General features: G+C 37.4%; 2 protein-coding genes and 3 non-coding genes across 6 annotated transcripts; 1 reads left to right on the forward strand and 4 right to left on the reverse strand.

Moving 5' to 3' along the window:
- Positions 1 to 761: 761 nt before the first annotated feature.
- Positions 762 to 5,209, reverse strand: LOC127640877 (aquaporin-12-like). Its single transcript, XM_052123570.1, has 3 exons — positions 4,544 to 5,209; positions 2,559 to 2,675; positions 762 to 1,744 (listed from the first exon to the last, which is right to left on the reverse strand). Exons 1-3 carry the CDS (start codon positions 5,139 to 5,141, stop codon positions 1,614 to 1,616), a joined length of 846 nt encoding a protein of 281 aa, XP_051979530.1. The 5' UTR covers positions 5,142 to 5,209; the 3' UTR covers positions 762 to 1,613.
- A 379-nt stretch (positions 5,210 to 5,588) lies between these two features.
- trnam-cau (transfer RNA methionine (anticodon CAU)) lies at positions 5,589 to 5,661 on the forward strand. Its single transcript has one exon. It is a non-coding gene; the product is annotated as a tRNA-Met (tRNA).
- Positions 5,662 to 6,256: 595 nt separating this feature from the next.
- Positions 6,257 to 6,328, reverse strand: trnad-guc (transfer RNA aspartic acid (anticodon GUC)). Its single transcript has one exon. It is a non-coding gene; the product is annotated as a tRNA-Asp (tRNA).
- A 348-nt stretch (positions 6,329 to 6,676) lies between these two features.
- Positions 6,677 to 6,747, reverse strand: trnag-gcc (transfer RNA glycine (anticodon GCC)). Its single transcript has one exon. It is a non-coding gene; the product is annotated as a tRNA-Gly (tRNA).
- A 2,996-nt stretch (positions 6,748 to 9,743) lies between these two features.
- Positions 9,744 to 23,184, reverse strand: LOC127640875 (serine/threonine-protein kinase PAK 2-like). Of its 2 annotated transcripts, none has more exons than XM_052123567.1 (15): positions 22,995 to 23,184; positions 18,419 to 18,584; positions 18,049 to 18,155; positions 16,846 to 16,993; positions 14,343 to 14,374; positions 14,131 to 14,250; positions 13,879 to 14,017; positions 13,721 to 13,784; positions 13,560 to 13,608; positions 13,364 to 13,476; positions 13,110 to 13,227; positions 12,796 to 12,895; positions 11,207 to 11,403; positions 10,805 to 10,942; positions 9,744 to 10,702 (listed from the first exon to the last, which is right to left on the reverse strand). In XM_052123567.1, exons 2-15 carry the CDS (start codon positions 18,555 to 18,557, stop codon positions 10,616 to 10,618), a joined length of 1,551 nt encoding a protein of 516 aa, XP_051979527.1. In that variant the 5' UTR covers positions 18,558 to 18,584; positions 22,995 to 23,184; the 3' UTR covers positions 9,744 to 10,615. The 2 variants fall into 2 exon arrangements, with proteins under 2 accessions (XP_051979527.1, XP_051979526.1); XM_052123566.1 differs by having other exon boundaries at positions 18,419 to 18,713.
- Between the last annotated feature and the right edge of the window lie 263 nt (positions 23,185 to 23,447).

A 23,447-nucleotide genomic window follows, 5' to 3' on the forward strand; every position in this document is an offset into this window, starting at 1 on the left:
AGATTTTCTAGATCATTTGCACAGAGATTAAACTCTGTATTGAACTTCACATTTACTTAAAGGCTATTAAAGATTCAGTAAGTTACTCACCACACACAATGACGATGAACACAGCAAACATATGTGCGCTAATCATTCTCATAGGCACTGAATGACTGGTGTTTTCATTATCAGGTTTAAATGTGGAACAAACATGACATTTTCAGTACACACACGCACATAAAGACATGCTTCTATAGACACTCTCTTGTGCTTTTACCCAACAAAATAAACCACATGCATTGAGGTCAGACCACCGATTCACTGACCTCAACAACAACAGCTCTGAGTCTACTTAAAGGTATAGTTGACCCAAAAAAGAACATTCTCTCATCATTTACTCATCCTCATGCCATCCCAGATCTGTATAACTTTCTTTCATCTGCAGAACACAAACAAAGATTTTTAGAAAGAATATCTCAGCTCTGTAGGTCCATACAATGAAAGTGAGTCCAAAACTTTGAAGGTCCAAAACAGTAGAAAAACAGTTCTTGCTCTTTAAGAGACTAAAGTGAAATTTTTCATCTGGTTTATAATATGATTTGTGTTAATATTAATGGATGTAAAATTACAGAATTGACATAATCTGAAGAGAACACCTTCAAGCTATCACACAGCGCACAACACAACGCATTTGAGGTTTTTGCACTTCAAGAATGAACAAAGTGATAATGACGAGTTTGCAGGTTGGTGTATAAAAACAAAACAAAAAGAAAATCAGTGCAACTAATCTTTATTCAAGCTGTTAAACCACACAAGGAAACTTGTTACAGAAATTTGTGTAAAATCAAATTATACAATTAAAAAGTTTGCCTGCTATATGGCTGTTATGTTTCCCTATTTTCAAAACTGCAAAAAAAAAAAAAGAGAAAACATTCTCTTGACCTAGTTTTGCATTTCCTTGCAATTATTTTGAGTTACCTCACAATAAATGAACCATGATTTTACAACAGTAAATTATCCGGCCTGACGGGACCCTAGAAACCAAAAAGTATGATATTGGGTTCGGAATTAATGAAAAATAACCAGGCTAACCTAAGCTGTCACAAAGGTTAGACGTTCTGAAAAACTTCAGACAGCAAAGAGGACATAATATGAAATGTGTTACAATGTTACACATGATTTCAAATCAGTCTGCACCAAGCACGTTTTGGCGCTTGATAAACATTAAGCTAATGTTTCCCCCTCTACTGCTCTAATGTGCAGAGGAGTCACAGTGCCTTGTTAAAACAGTGTATGTTTACTGTTAAAAATACTGTTACGAATGTTGCCTATGATGTTTACATAAAATACAGCCAATTGCAATAATACTTGCATGGAGAAGAAATGATAAAGAGAGTGCATTTTAAGGTCCGTGCAGACCTCTGTACAGTAACCATGATATCTGTGGTAAAACCATAGTAACCACAAGATTAACCATGGTTACTCCAATCATTGTTGGTACAATATTACTATAGTAAAACAATGGCTAATGTAAGGTGAGGAAATTCAAACATAAAAACAAAAACATAATGAGAGGAAAACTATTCCAAAGGGCACATAAAACTGTATATTAATGTCGATTTTCATGTTTCTCAGTTGGTCTTAATATCATCAGAATTTTTCCCCTTTGGCACCCGGAAACGTGCCTTCTTGGAGTAAAGTAGATTCCTGTTGAACAACAATGGAATATTGCCCAAATACAGGAACAGTGCAAGAATCATACCTAAAAAAGAAGATAAAATATTACATTCACACTCTGATATAGTAGCTTTACAATTTCAGGTCACATTAAGACATTACTCGAGGCTTTAACCAGCTTGATATGCTTGAACTAGGGATGCACTGAAATGATGACCACCAAACATTTTCAACCTAAAATGCCATTTTCGACCGAAAGAGAAAAAAAAAGGCAGAAAATGTTGTTGGAGCCAAGATTTTATTTTAGCAATGCCACCTAAAATAATAACAAGTGTGATCACTTGTTATTCATTATAATATTTAGAATTTGTTTAGTTATTATTAACAAATTCTAATTTAAAATAATAATTTTAATCACACCTGGAGTCGTGACGCGAGTTCGAATCCAGGGTGTGCTGAGTGACCCCAGCCAGATCTCCTAAGCAACCAAATTGGCCTGGTTACTAGGGTGGGTAAAGCCACATAGGGTAACCTCCTTATGGTCGCTATAATGTGGTGAGTTGTGTGTGGATGCCACGGAGAATAGCGTGATGCCTCCACACTCACTACGTCTCCATGTTAACGAGTACAACATGCCACGTGATAAGATGCGCGGATTGACGGTCTCAGACACGGAGGCAACTGAGATCACTACGGCAATAATTTTTGTTTTTCATTTCGGTATAATTTATTTTGGTGCACCAATATTTTACTAATTCTACACACGGATCAATTTCCAAAAATATCCACTGCCAGGATTGGATTTTTTTTTTTAACTTTGCTTGATAGTTGCAAGCACAGTAAAAAATGCAGATCCTAAAATTGTTTCAAAATGATTTTTGTCATTTAAGAGCACTAACCAACAAGAGGCCCGAGCCAGTAGACAACAGCATATTCCAAGAAGGTATGTCCAGGACAAGTGAATGTGAGCGCAAAAGCGAGGGATGGATTCACATATCCAGAGGTGTAGTTATTTCCTGTGGACAAAAAGGGATAAGACAAAACGTTAAAGGCCCCATTAGCTCAAAATCTGAGTTTCATGGATTTTAGTCCATGTCTATTTGCTATGAGGTCATTAATATGCTAGTGTAATCAAAATATGTACAAATTAAACTTTTAATGGATATACGAATTTGATATGTACAGCATTTTCCTCTGCAATGACTTACAAGCCTATTGACTATTTAACAAGAGACAAATCTTTTTATGTATCCTGTGAAATCTTCAATATTTCTAACATTAAGCATCAACACTGAGCATGTTTACATAATCACGGATTAGCACACATAGATTTTTGCCCATTATCCTGATTTTGCATTGCATGTAAAAACATGTAAAGCCATTTTTACCCATTTATCCATTGTGCCCACATGACGGTTTACGTTTTGACATCAACATCAGACAATAACCCACTGATTATCAATCTCATATAAACAACTCAGTTTTCTTGTGTTGTATGATTTTGGATGGTTTTCTTTTGTATATTGGTTTTAATACAGAGCTCATTAGAGGACAGGGGGGGGGAATTTTTTTTGTTACGTAGTTTTGTGTTCCCTCGCAATTAGTTGTACATGCCCTTGCAATAGTTTGAAGTTCCTTTGCAAAAAGTTGTTTGTTTGGTGTTTATTACCATATCTGCTACAATGGCTATTTCATGGAAAATACAGGTGAAAATCAAACAATTCATAAATACAACACACCTTGCAAAAGCAATACATAGAAAAGTCAATCCAGTACAGAAAATCAATTCAAAATAAGATTCTTTAGTTGCACATTTGATAAAAATTCCTATGGTTATAATTCACTATGGTAATCAAAATCATATATTGTGGTTACTTTAATTTTACTACACATACCATGGCATTAGTAGTAAAACTATAGTAACCGCAAGATTCACCATGGTAATCTATAGTAAAACCATGGTTACTATATGGATACGGTATCCTGTATTAAAAGCACGGTCTCCACCAAAACACAAGGTTAACTTACTTTTCATAATTACTACAATATTACTATAGTTACACGTTGGTTTCCATCCAAAAATGAAAAGAAAAACTGTTAGCCTACAACAACCTTGGTTACTACAGTCTATGATATTGGTAGCACTTTATTATAAGGTTACTACATTTGTTAACATTAGTAAATGCATTATCATTAACTAACAACAACAAAATATTTACAGTATTTATTAATCTTTCATTATGTTAGTTAATAAAATGCAATTGTGCTCTGTTAGTATGTTAGTTCACAGTGCAACTACTGTTAACATATACAACTTCTGATTTAATAAATGTATTAGTAAATGTTGAAATTAACATTTGCCAAAATTAATAAATGCTGTAAAAGTATTGTTCATAGCTAGTTAATGTTAACTAATGTTAAAAATTGTAACCTTATTTTAAATTTCCCACAATATTACTTGTATAGTAAAACCACAGTGAAACTATGGTATTTGCATGGTAAAACAAGGATACCCACAAAACCAAAATTTTTATTACCATAGTTTTCATGTATTATCACTGTGGTTTCACTACAAATATCATGGTTAAAATATGGTTACTGTAGGAAAACCATGGTAATCTTTTTATGCAACACTATTTCAGAAAGAAAAAAATTCCCATCCTGTCCACTAAGGGGCTCCGTAGTTCTTGCGTTGTACGATTTTGGATGATTATTCTTTTTGGTATTGTTTAGCATGTAAACACGTTCACTGTATATAAAAAAATATGTATATATATATATATATATATATATATATATATATATATATATATATATATATATATATATATATATATATATATATATTCTAGTTTCTGTGAAGGCCTTTCCGAGGCAAACTCACCTGCATAGGCGAAGAAAGTTAGCAAAAAAGCCAAGATGGGAATTCTCAGCAGCTGTGTCCTGTTTTTTAGAACGACATGAACGAGGTAAAAAGTCATTGCACAAATAGCTTCCGCAAAGGCTCCTTGTACCAGTGTGGCTCTCAAAGAAGTACTGCACTCTGCCATCATCAGATTCTTGATCATATGCATGTCTGTCAGCTCCATCTCCCAGTATTTACCAGCAACTAATAGGGCAAGATATGCACCAAGAAACTGTGACGCAACGCTAAGAACTGCTGCAACAACACCAATTTCTTTCTGGAGGTGTGCCGTTATGGTCACAGCTGGATTGCCACTCACACCTTGCATGATTATACCATGGATGACTAAAGCTAGGAAAAGTATTGTGAAGGCCACATCTGGCCCTAGTGCACCAGCCCATTGACCAACCTCTGAAATAGTCGCCACTTCTAGTCTACAGGCAGCAAGCGCAAATGCAGCAATGAATTCTGTTAGGAAACTCCACCGCTGTTTCAAGCGTGTGAACAGCACCCTTCCGACTGCACTCGCTCCTACCACAGTTAAGAAGTAGGCCAGAGAAGTGTTAAGCCCTGACATGACGCCTGGTGTTGTGCACAGCTTGCTGTGCGGAGCAAAAAGAAAGACTTAAGCTCACCAAAACTGTATTTGTTCACAGCCTGTGATAACGTGGCACACGGACATGCCTTGTTCTTATCAAAAGTGTTTTTTTTTCTTGTTTTGTCACACACCTAGAGCCAAAAAAGCACACTGACCTATTCAAGGCCACCTTTGAAAGTAGCCATGTGGCTTTGGGTCCCCCTAGTGGAAGAGGGTGGCATCACTTTCCATTGTTTAGCTCTTGGCAGGGACTGATCTATTGTTACACAATGATCTTTTGTTCTCATTTGGAATTGTGCTTGATTTGCAAATGAACAAGTCTAGCTTAACAGTACTTGATATGCTGATGAGATTTGGGGTTTTGTGATGGTTTGGTGGAAAAGGATTCCAAGCTGGATAGGGAGACATTCCACACTCATGTATCAGGCCTCGTTGGCGCAGTAGGCAGCGCGTCAGTCTCATAATCTGAAGGTCGTGAGTTCGAGCCTCACACGGGGCAATATCTTTTCTGAAGTAGCACAATCAAAGACAAGTTAAGTTTTTTTTAAGCTACAGCCAAAGGGGTGTAAAAAAAAACAAAACAACATTCAGAGCTATAACTGAAGCAGTTAGCGTTTCTTTGATATCATGTTTGCTGATAAATGACGCCATCTGCTGGGTCTTTCAAGAATATCCTCCCCCAAAATTACTGATTTAAAACAACCTCATAGCACAATCACAGATGACCTCTTTGTTGCACCATTCATTGTAATTAACTATTAATAAAAAATATATATATATAATTTTTAAAAAGGCTAAAAATGTGAATGAAACAACTGCTGAGGCAAAACACTGGCACAAAATAGGGATCAAACCCAGGACCCTTGCCGTCCAAATGATCTCATATATAAGCAGTACATTTAAGAGTAATGAACTGTCTGTTTCATTTTTATCTTTGTACTTCTGAGAAATAAAACAATGCAGTGTAATGAGATTTTCCCTGTTGTTTTTTAAACAAATAAAATTCAATCATTATTCATGAGTTAATGCAGGATAATGCCAATGTAAAAAAAAACATTCTCCCAGTGAAATACATAGAGGGGTAAAAATTGTGTCTCCCCGTCGGGGAATCGAACCCCGGTCTCCCGCGTGACAGGCGGGGATACTTACCACTATACTAACGAGGAGCAATTCTCAGAAGTAATTTTGACACTAAACAACCTCCGTATTATTGCCTAAAGATATTAATTTACAGAAAAATACAGTTTAATCAGATACACACAATAAAGGTTGCTTTAGCATCTTAGTGACAAAAACAAAACACTGTTTTAACTCAAATTAACCTAGATGTCTTTCCTACCTTGTACGTCTTTGAGCAATAATGGAACTTCTTACTGTGCGGCACTTTATGTTTCCATCTCTCAAGGATGAAACTCTCATGTTGTATTCCTCATTTATAAAGTAACTCTGGATAAATATATCATGCCTAAAGGAATACACGAATTAAAAAAAAACACTAAACAAAAACAAGTTGCTGCATTGGCCGGGAATCGAACCCGGGCCTCCCGCGTGGCAGGCGAGAATTCTACCACTGAACCACCAATGCTCACATGATGGTACTTCCTGCATGGGACATTTTAGCATAACCTACAATAATACACTTACCTCCAAAAGAAGGCTCTCGATGACCCAACCAGTTGCTGCTTCTTTGATTCATCCAAAAACAATGGCTCTCCACTGTGTCTGCTGAAGAGATAGAACCATTACACTACCACTTCGCAATATAGTGGGAATAAATGCTTATTTTGAGTAATAACAAACAAATACATACACAAATGACATACATCTAGCACAGTATCAGGCTGCTTTTGGATAAAGACATTTCTGAAGTGAAACACATTTTTATTACAAACATAAAATTAAAAAAGAAACAAACTACAAATATACAGACACAAACTATTGAGCGTTTAAACTACAACGGAAAATTCAACTAAATAAATGCTGTAGAAACTGCATTAATTTTAAAATACTTGCACGTGATAAAATACAATAATTATCAGATATAAACGTATTTCATAAAATAAATCAATTAAAAAAATCGTTGTAAGGCACACATCTAAGATGACGAATTCATCAACCACTAGGTGGCGTGTCTCACCTAAATGTGTTTCAACCTCTCATTTTAAGACCTACAGCTCTTGAGAAAATTGAGAGACCACATCAAAATTAGCAGTTTCTCTGGATTTACTATTTATATGTGTTTGAGTAAAATGAACATTTTTATTTTCTATAAAGTACTTACAACATTGCTCTCAAATCCCAAATAAAAATATTGTAATTTAGAGCATTTATTTGCAGAAAATGACAACTGGTCAAAATAACAAAAAAGATGCAGTGTTTTCAGACCTCCAATAATGCAAAGAAAACAAGTTCATATTCATTAATAAACAACACAATACTAATGTTTTTAACTTAGGAAGAGTTCAGAAATCAATATTTGTTGGAATAACCCTCGTTTTCAAATCACAATTTCATGTGTCTTGTCATGCTCTCTACCAGTCTTTCACATTGCTGTTGGGTGACTTTATGCCACTCCTGGTGCAAAAATTCAAGCATCTCGGCTTTGTTTGATGGCTTGTGGGCATCCATCTTCCTCTTGATCACATGCCAGAGGTTTTCAATGGGGTTCAGGTCTGGAGATTTGGCTGGCCATGACAGGGTCTTGATTCATGCGTCCTTCACAAAGATGAATCTGCCTGATTCCAGCCTGGCTGAAGCACCCCCAGATCATCACCGATCCTCCACCAAATTTCACAGTGGGTGCGAGACACTGTGGCCTGAAGAACTCTCCAGGACTCTGTCTCACCATTAGATGACCAGGTGGAGGATCGGTGATGATATGGCTTCAGCCAGGCTGGAATCGGGGCGATTCATCTTTGTGAAGGACGCATGAATCAAGACCCTGTCATGGCCAGCCCAATCTCCAGACCTGATCTCCATTGAAAACCTCTAGAATGTGATCAAGAGGAAGATGGATGCCCACAAGCCATCAAACAAAGCCGAGATGCTTGAATTTTTGCACCAGGAGTGGCATAAAGTCACCCAACAGCAATGTGAAAGACTGGTAGAGAGCATGCCAAGACGCATGAAAGATGTGATTGAAAATCAGGATTATTCCAGCAAATATTGATTTCTGAATGCTTCCCAAGTTAAAACATTAGTATTGTTTAAAAATGAATATGAATGTTTTATTTGCATTATTCAAGGTCTGAAAACACAGCATCTTTTTTGTCACGTTAACCAGTTGTCATTTTCTGCAAATAAATGCTCTAAATGACAATATTTTTTATACTTTAAACATTTTATAGACTAAAACAAAAAGTTCATTTTACTCAAACAAATACCTATAAAGAGTAAATCCAGAGAAACTGATACTTTTGCAGTGGTATCTTTCCAGAGATGTATTTAATAATGTGGTTTTTTTACGCATTTATTTCATCCAAAAACTGAACTGAACATTTCACTCAAATACAATTATAGCACAAAATTACATATTTAATCTTTAGGTCTTTCAAGACTCAGTGAGTCCACCTGGAAATCTTTCATACACCCAAATATAAACATGTCGTTGCTTTAAACGTTTGTTAACATTTTAGTGAACGTTAAGGAGACTATTTGTATAAAGCATTATATTTATTTGCTCAAAAATCCGTCAAGACGAGATTTTGGTCTACGTTATTAGTGATTCACTAAACATTGTTCGATCTAACATCTATACAAACTTCAATTTCAACAACAAAGATTAATATAATCGTTGCGAAAAAGAAACTTTTAAATAAATCACCAATAACGCGTGGAAAGTTATTGTTCAAATGAAGAACTGTACTGTACAGTACTCACCAGCACGACAGAAAACATCAACAAACCTTCGGATTTCGACGCCAAATTGTTTAAATATCTTAGATTTATATATAGGAATGTATTCCAGACAAGGATAGACTATATAATACAAGTAAATAATGGAAAAAGACGCATTCTTCGTTCAGTCGCGCTGTTATTCCAGCGACTCTCACAGCGCGACCGTTGACGTTTTAAGTTTAAGGGCGGGAAAGTGAATTTAACCGACGTGACCAATCGAATTCAAGGATTCATCCACGTGACACACAAATATATATGGTATTTTTATTAAATTTTTGCAATTCATACTGCTTGTCTTTAATATTCCTCATAATTGTTTGTGCAGTGTGAAATTAGATTATAAAAAGTTATCAAACTTCTGTGAGGAACCCCAACTAGACACATGTAGTTCAGTTAGAATGAATCGGTCTTATCTGTCCTTTTCATTCAAGGAGTGATTTCTTAACATTAAAAATGGTTGATCCACTTTAAACTTGTAGATAGTCCTTGTAGAGCTCACAAGCTACCAATTGTCATAACAGTCAGGACATCCTCTTGAAATCAGTTAATATTTAATATTTTTCAGTCTCAAGCCCTTAATTCACACTCCAAGTAACTCTACTACATATATAAATGTGCCCTAAAGAGTTTATACTACTCTCTCAAGTTTCAAGATCTCTTAAAATGAAGAACAAGACACGTATGCAATGTTGCAATGACTGTATTGTTCAACAAAGTTACAGGAATCCGACTTTTACTTGCAAAACAAGTGACTGAAAAGCATAAAAATAGTTATCAATTCTTACATCATGACATATCAACAACTGCATTAACTTCATAATAAACGGTTAGTTACTAAAACAACAAACAAAGTGTTCATGTACACAAACATTTATCAAATCTACGCATCCTGTTTTTGGTTAACTACATCAATTGTAATGCTACGCTTCTAAGTACACAATATACACATTTCATCACATGAAAGTTTCGTCTCAGGTTAGAGGAAGTTCAATGGCATTTGCCACTTTAAGACAGAGAATAAAGGTGTTTGCTGGAATAACAACAAAGGCACAAGTGACTACAAAAATCATTCACTGCTCGCAGTTGGCATGTACTGGTAAGGTGCTCTTCCCTTACAAGGAGGGCTAGGAACAGGAGTACACAGTTTTCAGTCATGATTCTTGCTACATGAACCTAAAGACTAACAAAATGTCTCTAGCTTGATTTGAAATTCATCCATTTGGCAACATATTAGATCATCTAGGGAAGTCAAAGAATGGACAAGTTCAGACATAAAATAAACAGCAAAGTTCCGATGTTCCACAGCAAAAGAAATCTAATGACAGTGGAACAAGGACATGGGGATTTCTAAAGCCCCCTAACACCACGGCGGTCCATACAGGTTTAAAAACAGGAAAAAGACCCACATGATATGCTTGGAGTTTTGTTTTGGCAACACTGATATGTTGTTGAAAGGCTGGCACACTGGTAAAAACACCTGGCACAGATTTAAAGAGTGTTCAGCAGTCTGTATGTACGCTGCCCTTGCGGGCAACAGCTTATTTGGGGGAGGGAGGCTAACGGTTGTTCTTCATGGCATCCTTCGCAGCCAAAATCAGAGGAGTGAGACTCGAGAGAGGTTTGGCCAGCTTCAGGAAGGGATGCTAAAGGAAACAGAAGGTTTGATCAATAAACAGTAGTTACACAAAGACGAAAAAAATCTTGCTATTCCTTGAATACTAGTACAGAAATCGCTCTTGTTGTACCTGCAAAAGCTCTTTGCTTCCACCCCTCTTATCTACGTCCATTTCCAGACAGCGACTTAGGAAGTCTCGGAAAATCGGCGACAGCTTTTCAGGACTCTGCAATTCTGGAGTTCCATTGGTGGCAATCAGATAGAGCGCCTGAATGAGAAAGAGTTAGAATTAAGTGGCATTTCCATTCAGGGAATTAGATAACTGGAAATTACCAAGTCGCTGGACTGTTGGTTGCGAGTAGCCATTCCTACTGAACTGTAGTATCAAACTGTATCAACAGCACAAAGTCGACCTCAAATGGACGATTCCCGGTGAATATGTCAGTAAGAATGCCCCTTTAGAAACTCTTTTGGTCTGATAATCTACTGTACAAGTAATGTGTTTTTTCATATACAAATGACGCCAACGTACCCTCAGTGGATTCTCATTGAGGTACGGTGGTTCTCCCTCCACCATCTCAATAGCCATGATGCCCAGGGACCAGATGTCGACTTTGGGTCCGTAGGCTTTGCGTGTCACGACTTCTGGAGCCATCCAATATGGCGTACCCACCATTGTGCTTCTCTTACTCTGTTCAGGGGTGATCTGAGCACAGAATCCAAAGTCCGCTACAAAGCAGGAATTGGAATAAAGATGGGTTTAGAAAAGGATGAGTGCAGACATTTGTAGACCAGGTAAGACTAGTTTGATTAGCACTAGCAAAAATTTTAATTCTCCATTTATTCACATAACCTGATGCAATCCAAGATGTGTATGACTTTCTTTCGTCAGCAGAACACATATGAAGATTTTTAGAAGATAGAGCTCCATCAGGTCCTTATAATGAAAGTACACGGGTGCCAGCACTTTGATGATCCAAAAGGCACATTTAGGCATCACACATTTAATTAATGCGACTCCAGTCGATTAATGAATGCCTTCTGAAGCTAATTGATAGGTTTTTGTAAGAAACAAGTTGATATTTAAAACTTATTTTAATTGAAATCGGTGCTTCCTTCCAGGGATCTAATGCTGTTTGAAATGGCCAAACTCAGGTGACGTTCGTTCTTCTGTTGTAAATAAGTTCCGCTTCCGAATTTTCGCGTGAACTCGCCGACATGCTTGCGTCACATGACGGCTACATAATGCGTCAGCTGCTGGCAGGAAGTGCTTTTTAAAAGTTAATCACTTATTATCCATTTATGTTTTACACAAATGTATCGATTTGCTTCAGACGACATTCATTGATCAACTGGAGTTGTGTGGATTACTTTTATGCTGCCTAAATGTGACTTTTGAATGAGCAATTCCTTTAAAGTACCTTAATTCAAGTTCAGTCCAATTAAAGGGTTATACTATTGGTTTTGATTGTTAATTCAACAAAACACTGAAAAAAAAAAAGGTTCCAGAAAAATTTTCAGCAAACTGAAAAATCTGTCAGATGGACTTGCCTTGTTTTCACTGGCATCAAATGAATAATGTGTACCCTTACTTGGGTCCATTTGCATGCAATTCTTTTGAAGACAAGTTGGAGAACAAGATGCATATCTTTAAACATAGACTACATGCAATAACCAGTAGTCCATACACCTTATCAGAAAATACTTGTGAAATTTCTTCACATTTATTATGATTGCACAGAAAAGACTGTGCAGTCTTGGGTGAAAAAACACTTCACTGCAGTGAACTTTGGGTCAGTTTGTTCACATTCATACAGTGAACCAAGTCAGAGCTTGTTTGTAATTGCTTTAGATTCAGAATCACCTCGTTTTGGGAAACAAGAGGTCTACTGTTCGAGTTCATGATTAGCTTTCACAGAAACTAAACCAAATGTTTTCAAAGTCTTGCAAAAAATGCATGCGTCTATGAAAATCAGGTGTGAAAACACATTTCAATGAGTAGCAACTAATCACAATCAACATCTTTGTCCTCTAGCGGAATATCATACTTAACGCAAAGTGTCGGAGTCAGTTTACATTCATAAAAAACAATAAGGTTACTGTGTAGAACTGAGAACGTACTGAGCTTGACAGATCCATCCATTCCCAGAAGCACGTTGTCACTCTTGATGTCTCGATGAATGACTTGATTAGCGTGCAGAAATTCCAGTGCTTGCAAACACTGTGAGATAACAGAACAGAGGAAGTTAATTAGTTAAGTGACTCGCTTACTTCCGGTTAACACATATTTGGCTGAATTTAGAACACAGCTCAAAATTGTATTGAAGAAAAAAAACTATTGACTAAAACTAACAATCAGAAAGTGAACACTAATGATTCTGGCCTTGTTCGCCAATATTTTTATTCGAAAGGTGAAAGTTTCGATTTCTACACACCTCTCGACATACAGCAGCAATCTGGGCCTCGTCCATACATGTCTCAGTTACCACATCTGTAAGCGAACCGCCAGCCAAGTATTCCATCACTACGAAAAGCTCCTCCCCATCCAGAAAACTGTACCAGATGCACAATTAACACTTTTAAACCCACATGGTATCAATGTTTCCAGTTAAAGTCCATTAAAAGTCAATATCATATGGCATTTGGCACCCTTTTTACTTCAATCATGTGACTTTTCCAAAGGTGTTACCTGTCTACGAAGTTTACGATGTTTGGATTCTTTAGCTCCTTCATGACAAGTATTTCATTGATAATGAGCTCTTTCTTGGGCTGTTTTTGCAGGTTGATCTGTTTAATGGCCACCTGAGAGACAGAAACAAACAGCATTAAATGTCTAATTCCAGCACCGTTTCTCCGAACGTCCCCCTGTATCTGTATTGCGTTACCTCCTGTCCAGTGGCAACATCGATGGCAGTGAACACTGTTCCTGAAGCTCTGTGAAAAGACAATAGTTTATTTATCACCTTTCAATAGTGTCTGTACTTTGAAAATGTGACGTTGGGTCAGTTTTGATTTCATGTTGGCTTCAGGAGTGTAATTGTCCTACCCTTGTCCGATCTTCTCGTATCGTGTATATTTTTTTTTTGGATCCCCAATACTGACTATGGTTCCTGTGTGAGTACAAAGAGACAACACATTTGAGTCTTACAGTAAGAGAAGTGAAACCAAGTAAAGAGTCTTTGATGTAGTTATGCAATGACGCACTCAGCTTGTCCATGATCTCCTCGTCGGTCATTTTGCCCTTTTTGGGTCTCTGTCGGTCGGCAGCCTTCGATGCAACCTCACTGTCCGGAGAGGTCATGGGGGGAGGGATGGGGTCGATGACAGATGGTCGAGTCAACATCTGATAAATAAATAAAAACACAAATCATCAAAACATGACATTCCGGAAAAAATACTTTCACGCAGGTTTGAAACAATATGAGGTTTGAATTTTTTCGTTGAACTATTCCTTACACTCTTGGTGTGTTCTGGTCGAGGTGCAACAACAGGCGGTGGTGTCTCCTCGTCGTCATCTTCCTCATCGTCATCAACGGTTTTGATTGGAGATGAAGACTCTGGTGTTTTTTTGACAGGCTGAGGTTTCAGGGAGGAAACAAGTAGGACATGTTGTTAAGAAGCTTTACAAGAAGCTTATTTGATTTTGCATGGTTGTTTTTGATACATACCGATTGTTCACCAGAGGGAAATCCATCCTTCTCTATTTAAAAACAAGGTTAGAAAAATTATCAGTACTATATTACTTGATACTTCTTAAAATATCACAGTAAATCAGAAGCCATTTTGCACAAGATCATTTTTAGATGAAAGGTTAAGCCTTTATTCTGATAAAGATGTTTACATGCTCTATAGATATTAGAATATTCCTGTGTACAGTATATTCCGAATAAACAGAATTGCACAAGGATTTACAGCTATTCTCTTCTGGAAATTGCAAATGGTAGGTCATGACGTTTCTATTAATTAGAGGTTGACCGATGGTGGATTTGGCCAATACCGATAACAAAGGTGGTGGAAAACACTGATAACGGATTAATCGACCGATAGTTTTTAAAATCGATTCATAGAATGTTACAAAATATTTTAAGTCGGCACAGAAATAGAGAATATACATAGGGAATATGTTGTGGTTTCTCCAGGTATTTCAGATATTAATATCTGCATGAAACTGAATTTTCGTTTGTCTGTGCATGAACAACGACATTATTCTGAATGCAGGAGGTGTCCTGCAAAATATATAATGTCAAGCACACATTTTGCAGTGAATATTACATACAGATTCAAACATTAAAATAAAATCAATATAGCCTACAAACAAGTGAAGAGTCTATCAGGAATATTTACGATAGGACACCGTTATTTAGTTAAATAATAATAATATTAGTTACGTTACATTTATAAAGCGCCATACCAGATTTCAAGAACACATAACATTTTCAAATTTAGCACAGTTGAAAGAAGAAGAAAAAGACGGAGCATGTTTCAGTTTCTTCAGTTTTGCATAAGGAGGAATATTCAGAATAAATGAATATTGATGAATGGAGCATTTTTTCTATATAAAGTCTTTATCAGTTAATTACCTTAATCTCTGATGTGAATATAAATGTTGTCAACTTTAAAAGACCGATAGAAAAGCTCTGAAGTGAAATCACTTCAGATCAGGAATTCAACATCACGCTCCGGTTTAGGCTATAAATATATACATGAGAATCCCGTGTGAATCATGTGATACATTAACATAGACATTTCAAGATGTGGAAAGTGTATATGATGTCATAGTATGTCTTAGTTATTGTTACACTTGGCAAGCTCCAGACGTGCTCAATTAACAGAGACCACAAACGGAGTCGTGTTCTGAAATCACACTGTGTGCATTTTCATTCATAAAGTTTACACTTTAAAACTATTGGCTGCACAGATTCATAAATTCATTGTAATTTTGGATAGGTTTATTTAAAATGTCGCTTTGGGGGGGTCTGGGAATCTCAGCAAGTATTGACGCTGACTATCTCCCCTGGAGTCGAGAGTTCGAATTCAGGGCGTGCTGAGTGACTCCAGTCAGGTCTGCCAAGCAACCAAATTGGTTCGGTTGCTAGGGAGGGTAGAGTCACATGGGGTAACCTCCTCGTGGTGATCAGTGGTTCTCTCAATGGGGCGTGTGGTGAGTTGTGTGTGGATCGTGGAGAGTAGCATGAGCCTCCACATGCTGAGAGTCTCTGTTGTGTCATGCACAACGAGTTACATGATCAGATGCGCGGATTGACCGTCTCAGAAGTGGAGGCAACGGAGATTCGTCCTCCGCCACCCGGATTGAGGTGAGTAAGCGCACCACCATGAGGACCAACTAAGTAGTGGGAATTTGGAATTCCAAAAAGGGGATAAAAACAAAAAAATCAATTAAAAACATTTTTGCTTTATACTGGTGCTTTTAGATAATCAGTCAAACGAATATGTTTTATATTATTCAGGTGAATCCATTATTCATTTTGAAGTCATTATCCGTGCCTTTCCGAATAAGGCATTTGGCTTCGGGCACATCCCTACTCTTCTTTTCAGTGGCTGGATCTTACCCTTGTTTGTATTCAAATAACTGTTATGTACAAGTCTTCTTTTAACCTTGTTGACCCTGATGAAGGCCTGTGTGCCGAAATGCTTCGGTTTTATTTATTTAAATAAATGTTCAACAAGAGTTGCTGGATTTTTCCTCTTTATTTGTACTTTGCTCTACTTATGCACCTATTTTGATGGTGAAGTTGCACCAGAGTTATTACTCTAATGTAAACAAGATTTCAAAATAAAATTGAGTCTCAATCGGGTTTACATGAAGTTACATAATCAGAATATGACCAAATTCCGAATTAATATCAGATATTCTCGTGCAGTTATATGCGGTCACCAGAGTATAATGAGGAGGAGGAGGGGGGCATGGCCAGGCCGTAACGATGGACACCTGGTGCAGAATCAGGCCAATCAGCTGGGAGAGGGATACAGATGAGAATGCCAGTTCGAAAGAGACAGAGAGACGCACGCAGACTTGTGTGTGTGCGACAGTGTTTTATGTTGTGTTTCAGTTGGAAGGGTCTGTGTTGTAATTCAAGTTTGTGAGTGTTCATCTGGTTCCGCCCCTCCCTTCCATTAAGAAGAGACCATTTACACAAACATAGTCCTGACCTGAGGAGAAGCTGAGGTACTTCTGCCTGCCGTTCCCCGTGGAGTCGTAGAACTTGAGGACATCTAGAACGGCTTGCGGGTTCTTCTTCTGCTCAGACTTGGTGATGTTGGAGGTCTGCAGTAACCTCGCCCACTGCTCTGGCATCCCCTGTAAGACATCAATGACAGAGAAAACAAACACTATCAAACATGGACTTAAAAAAACATCATGACACAAATGCTGTCTATCTAGTTTAACTTTGAACCTGGAACATTCCTGTGGTGTAAATTACATTTTTAAATATGATGTTTTTGAACATTTGACTCTTTTGATTTACTAAGGCAAATATTAATAGCTAAAATTGGATGTATCCTAAAAACACAAAAAACAAATGTTTTTTTGTGTGCATAATTTGAAAAAAATTACAGCTTGATTGGGAATGACACCCAATTAAAGAAAATGATATTTCCCTTGGTTTTTATTCATCTTGTGTCATATTTCATCTCACGCAAGCATGCTCTTCACTGACACTTTTGTCCACAAGTACACGCATTTAAAAAAAAACTTTATTAAAATTGTTTGGTGTGCTGAAAATGACGCCACAACTTGGGACAGTCATAAATTGTGCAAAATTGATAGAAACCATTTTCACACATAACAAATGGTTTAGATTCGTTTCACTCATTGTCTAGATTTGAATCGTTTTAAATTGAATAATTCGTATTTTTATAATGGATTTTCATAGTTTAATATTGATAGTCTGGGTCAAGGTCAAAACAGTCAAATCTTTACATAAAACGCTTTTGAAATGTACTAAAATGTAAACGATGTACATCTGGCAAAATGTTTTCAATTCAGTTTTAATGTGACCATACATACAACAAAACAAAAATGCTAAAATCTGCTAGTTTACTAAAAATAATATGAATATTTTAAATAGAATCTTACTGTATTTTTCTTGCATTAAATGTTCTGAATCTACTTGGCAAATTTGCTTTTTAGTTAAAATGATGGTTAATAGTAATTATCACAATATACATTTTTAGTTGTATCACAAAGCCCCTATGGATGCATGAAATATAGTGAAAACAAAAATATTGGATATCGGCCAAAACTTCGATATCAGGGCATCCTAAATTACATAATTAATGCTAGAGGTTTTGTGGTAGCCGTTCACATGCAACTATCAAGTCCTGGCAATAAAGATGGGAATCCACTCTTACCGTAAACTCCCCCGTGACCGCATCAAATCCCACATGGATTGTGTGCTCGAAATCTGATGGCGGTGAGATCTCCGGTCTTTCTTTATCTCTGTCTTTCCTTCGACCACCTGATATGTGACATAGTCCACAAACAACCATGTTTCACTTTCACTGTACACTATAACTCATGAGAGAATATTAAACACAGTATTCTCGCAATCAAAGCGTGAAACAAGGTGACGCATCACAAGAGATCACGATACATTTACACATAAGCCGGAAAGTACATACAAAACAGCTATAACAGTGCAGACTAAAGGCGCATGCGGGCGAGTAATACTTTAATACTTATGGGTGTTTTCAAACTAACAATGTTAATAAAAACACGCACCCTTCTCGGCTCCTGAGAAGATGGAGATGATTTTATTCCGAGGTTTGCGCTCCTCTGGGACCGAAGGGAGGGGCTTGGTGCTGTGATTGCCAGAGAGTGTGTGGTCCTTCCCACCACCGCTGAAGATTGTGCTACTCATCCTGACAGGCGGAGCTGGCGGCTTGTCCTCCAGATCCCCATTATCACACATGATCCCAAAGAAAGGGTGGATGAAGAGAGAAGGAAATAAAGGAGTGGGTTGAGGGGGAACGTATGGAGTGATGCAGATGGAGATAAAGAAAAGGAGGAGTTAGAGCTGGAGAAGAGAAAGAAAGTAGCAAAGGAAATGCACAACGGAGAGACGGAGAGGTGAGCGATGCAGACAAAAAGCATCAGCATGAAAGCATATTTGACTCTCTCTGGAACCCCCATAACGCCATATTTACAAGAAACAACTAGTAATTTAATCATTAGCCCATAATAGTAGATTACAAATGTATTAAATGTGCCTCAAATGTATTATAAATGTCTTCAATTCATTGGCCAAATGGATTGTGGGTACATCCAATAAAAATAAATGGTGCTACTTAATTGAGATGGACCGATATCGGTTTTACCGATTAATCTTGCCGATAGTTGCTTTTTGGAACAAATGGTTATCAGCAGAAATGTATGCCAATAGTTGCCATTACATCATCAGTAAACCTCATCGGATGAAATATATATATATATATAGAAAGATAGATTATATTATTATGAGGTTATTACAGATTTATTATAAGGGCTTGTTTAAGGACCCGTCAATTTACACCTGCATCAGACATTTTTAAAAATGTTTTTATTAATGCTTAAACTTTTACATCTATAGCCAAGAGGTATATTAAAACAAACAACAACAAGGAAAATAAATAAATAAACAGTGTAATAAAAATATCAAATTGTTTACATATTTCAATACACTTTACAGCTTTCTTGTTACTCAAATTGGAAATTGTTCTTAGGTGTTGCTGAACCTCTGAATTAATGGTTTATAACCACCATACTTACATTTATGAATACTAAACTTTGCCAACAAAAGCAGAACATTAATCAAATAATATTCCTTATGAAGAGACGTGTCATAGCTAAACAAAAACGAAAAGTTGAAAGCGGGAATAATATGATCTCTAACAATCTTGCAGAAATCAGACCAAAAACAAGTAGAGTCATCTCCAAAATAAATTTAAAAATAATTCCGCCCGCAGACCATAAAATGTACAGAATATATCGACATCACAATTAAATCTCTATAAGTTTGAAGGAAATTTCTTTGATTTTATTTGTGATTAAATATTTATGGGTAACTTCCAAATTTTACCACGTTACCGTGGAGACGTAGCGTGTGTGGAGGCTTCAAACTATTCTCCGCGGCATCCACACACAACTCGCCACACCCCCCACCGAGAGCGAGAACCACATTATAGTGACCACGAGGAGGTTACCCCATGTGACTCTACTCTCCCTAGCAACCGGGCCAATTTGGTTGCTTAGGAGACCTGACTGGAGTCTCTCAGCACACCCTGTATTCAAACACAAGACTCTGGGGTAGTAGCCAGTGTCAATACTCGCTGAGATACCCAGGCCCCGATGTACTGTGCAATTATTTGGTTTCTCAGCATCTTCTGCACATTTGAGTTCTTCAGTGGCTATATGATGAGATCCAGCTTTTGACACTTGGGACTATTGAGGAACTCGTACACAACTATTACAAAAGGTGCAAACAATTACTGATGCACAAGAAGGCAACACAAGATCCATCAAGGGGATGCAAATATGGAACAGATTGATTTGTGTAAATTTTGTGTAAAGTAGCTTTTGTGCAAATTAATGTTTGTACAAAAAAAAAAAAACGTACAAATTCTATGTAGCCTATTCTATCCATATGATGTCAGATTGCACGTGTAATTATACAGGGGCGGATATAGCACTAGAGAAAGGTAGGCAACTGCCTAGGGCCACCACAAGCCAAGGGCCCCCTAAAAATACAAATAATATTCTTTTTTATTGTCATTCATGCTAAATAGCATGTGCTGAAATATTAAATATCTCTGTTACAATGATAAAAGGTTTAATATTGCTGTTATTTTCAGCACCACCAATGCAAGCAACCCCCTCAGATCAGTCAGTAATGGAATATTCCAAGGTTTGATGCGTCTACACAAGTTCGTAAACAGGTGAAAGTGAGCCAAACCGCTTGGACAGTTGCAAGTTACACTGTTGCTAGATCAGTCTGAATTTAATTTGAAGAATTAAGACTTCCTAACGTAACACTGTCTTTCCAAATGATCTGATTGCCGTACAGTCTGCACTGCCACCCTCCGCTGCTTCCACGAGGACAGCACTCACTATAATCACCAATGCACAGTTGTTGATGATTATGATCTGGGCGTTGACACTTTTCTCAAACTGTTGACTTGTTTTCGCCTTATTTAGCAGCATATATCTAACTAAGTAAGCCTTCTGGAAACATGCAAAGTCAACTTTTAGTCTAATAATTTGTTTACATTTAATTCAAGGTCAAGTTGATGGAGGAAAAGTGAATTAAGTATTATTAAGTATGAAAGAAAAAGTATTATAGTTCATAGTAGCCAGGTTGTGTTTTTTATATAATGAGTTGTCACACATTATTATTCACTCCTTTTTAGAGATTTGACACAACCAGAGAGAAAGACACAACCACGGAAATTGTTTTGATTGCTGTTTGCACAGTCTAGTGCGGTCACATAGACCGATGAGGTATCTCAGGACACTTCAGTGATGTCTGTGAGACATCGTATGGAGAAAATATTTGTGCATCATATATATATACATATGCATACACCAATCAGCCACAACATTAACACCTGCCTAATATTGTGTAGGTCCCCCTGATGTAGCCAAAACGGCACCAACCCGCATCTCAGAACAGCATTCAGAGATGATATTCTTCTAACCACAATTGTACAGAGCGGTTATCGGAGTTACCGTAGACTTCGTCAGTTCAAACCAGTCTGGCCATTCTCCATTGACCTCTCTCAACAACAAGTTGTTTCCGTCTACAGAATTGGTGCTGACTGGATGTTTTTATTTTTTGGCACCATTTCAGAGTAAATTCTAGAGACTGTTGTGTGTGAAAATCCCAGAAATACTCAAAAACCAGCCCAGCTTCAGTTAATGGAGCGTGGCATGATTGTTGGTGTCAGATGGGACAGTTGTAACTGCTGATAGTATCGGCCAAACATTTTCATATCCATATGTTCGCATCCCTTATAGATATATACACAAAAACCTTTATCTGGTGAATATACTGTATAGGATATACAAGTCTTAATTTAGATAATGCTTTAATACACAGCATTTTGATGGAGCCAAGTCTCCGTCATTTCGAAATAAGAGTCATCTGCGTGTTTCAGGGTTGTTTATAGTTAAAAGTAAAAATGTATAACATCCTATTAATTGATTTTAAAAATTAACGGCCGATTGATCGGTTATCTGCCTCTTCCACCGACATAGTTATTGGCAAAATCGGTTGTGGCTCAGGTGGTAGAGCGGGTCGGCCATTAATCGCAGGGTTGGCGGTTTGATTCCCGGCCCACACGTCTCCAAATGCCAAAGTGTCCTTGGGCAAGACACTGAACCCCAATTTGCTCCCAATGGCAGGCTAGCGCCTTACATGCAGCTCTGCCATCATTGGTGTATGCGTTTGAGTGTGAATGGGACACAGTGTAAAGCGCTTTGGTAACTGATAAGGTTAAAAAACGTGCACAATTTTATTACATGCAAATGCCTGAATGTCTAATGCAGAAGCGTGAGGTGTTAACCCCGTATATAAACTTAAACAATCAGTAGAGTGTGTAAATGTGACAGGAAGCTGTTGAGTGTGACGGAAGAAAGTCATTGTTGTGTATTAGATGGAAACGATGTCCAGAGGCATCATTGGCTGTGGTGAAGGTCGTAGGAATTCAAACGAGTACAGTCGCACGATATCATACGAATTAGGCAAATTTAGAAACGTCGTACGAATCCCACCGATTTCGCCAAGAGTGCTTTGGATTCATGTCTATCCTTGTATTTTCCATCTGGTCGAGGTTGATGAGGGTTTTACGAAGTAATTAGCAATAACTTTTCAGACAGATTTATTAGAAATCTAATTACACTGAAGATGTAATTAGTAATTAATAATTAATTACCATTTTAGAGTAATCCCAAATGCATATCGGTATCGGCCATTGAAAAACTCACATTAGTCGACCATTACATTTCACTAGAGCAACACCTTACATTAAAATAGGCTCCCAAACACATTAATAGACTGCATTTGCCCCAGCAACACAAGACTAGCAAGATCAAGCAACATGTATGCAGATATAAATACTCCAATAGAGATACACAGAAATATAATAACAGAGGCTGTCTCCAAACATAGTGAGTTCCCTAACTAGACAATAGATCAAAATGCATGTATAGTGTTCGAAATGAGCATTTTGCCCGAAATAGGAGCCTATAAACGCTGTCTGGTTAGGAAGCACACTAGATTTTGAGACACTGGCAGAGACTCTCGGGTTGGGTCGACACTCACCTGCAAAACTGAACTCAAACTTCACTTTTAAGAGCTCATGCGGTTCACTCAAGAGGTTTTCTGTCCAGCAAAGAGCTTGAGCTGAAGCAGAAGCCCCGTCCGATCGTTTATAAGATGATTTTGTAGTTTTTTTTTTGTGTCGGTTTTGGGAAGGGGAGGAACCGAGTAGTGACTCGTTCTGCCCTCTCGACTGCAGCAGCAGTTTCCGGTGCGATGGGGTTGAGCGGAAGTAACAAAATAAAAGTCACTGGAACATCTGACTTCATTAGTCATTATTATTAAAGGTGCTGTAAGCTATATTAAACGTTCTAGAAATTCCACGAGCCGTTGATTACACTAAAAGTGTACGCGCGCGCACACACACACACAATCATATATATATATATATATATATATATATATATATGTATATATATATATATATATATATATCTTAATAAAAAGGCATTTGAT

The sequence above is a fragment of the Xyrauchen texanus genome, chromosome 50 (genome assembly GCF_025860055.1).
Source record: "Xyrauchen texanus isolate HMW12.3.18 chromosome 50, RBS_HiC_50CHRs, whole genome shotgun sequence".
In the NCBI taxonomy this organism is placed as follows: domain Eukaryota; kingdom Metazoa; phylum Chordata; class Actinopteri; order Cypriniformes; family Catostomidae; genus Xyrauchen; species Xyrauchen texanus.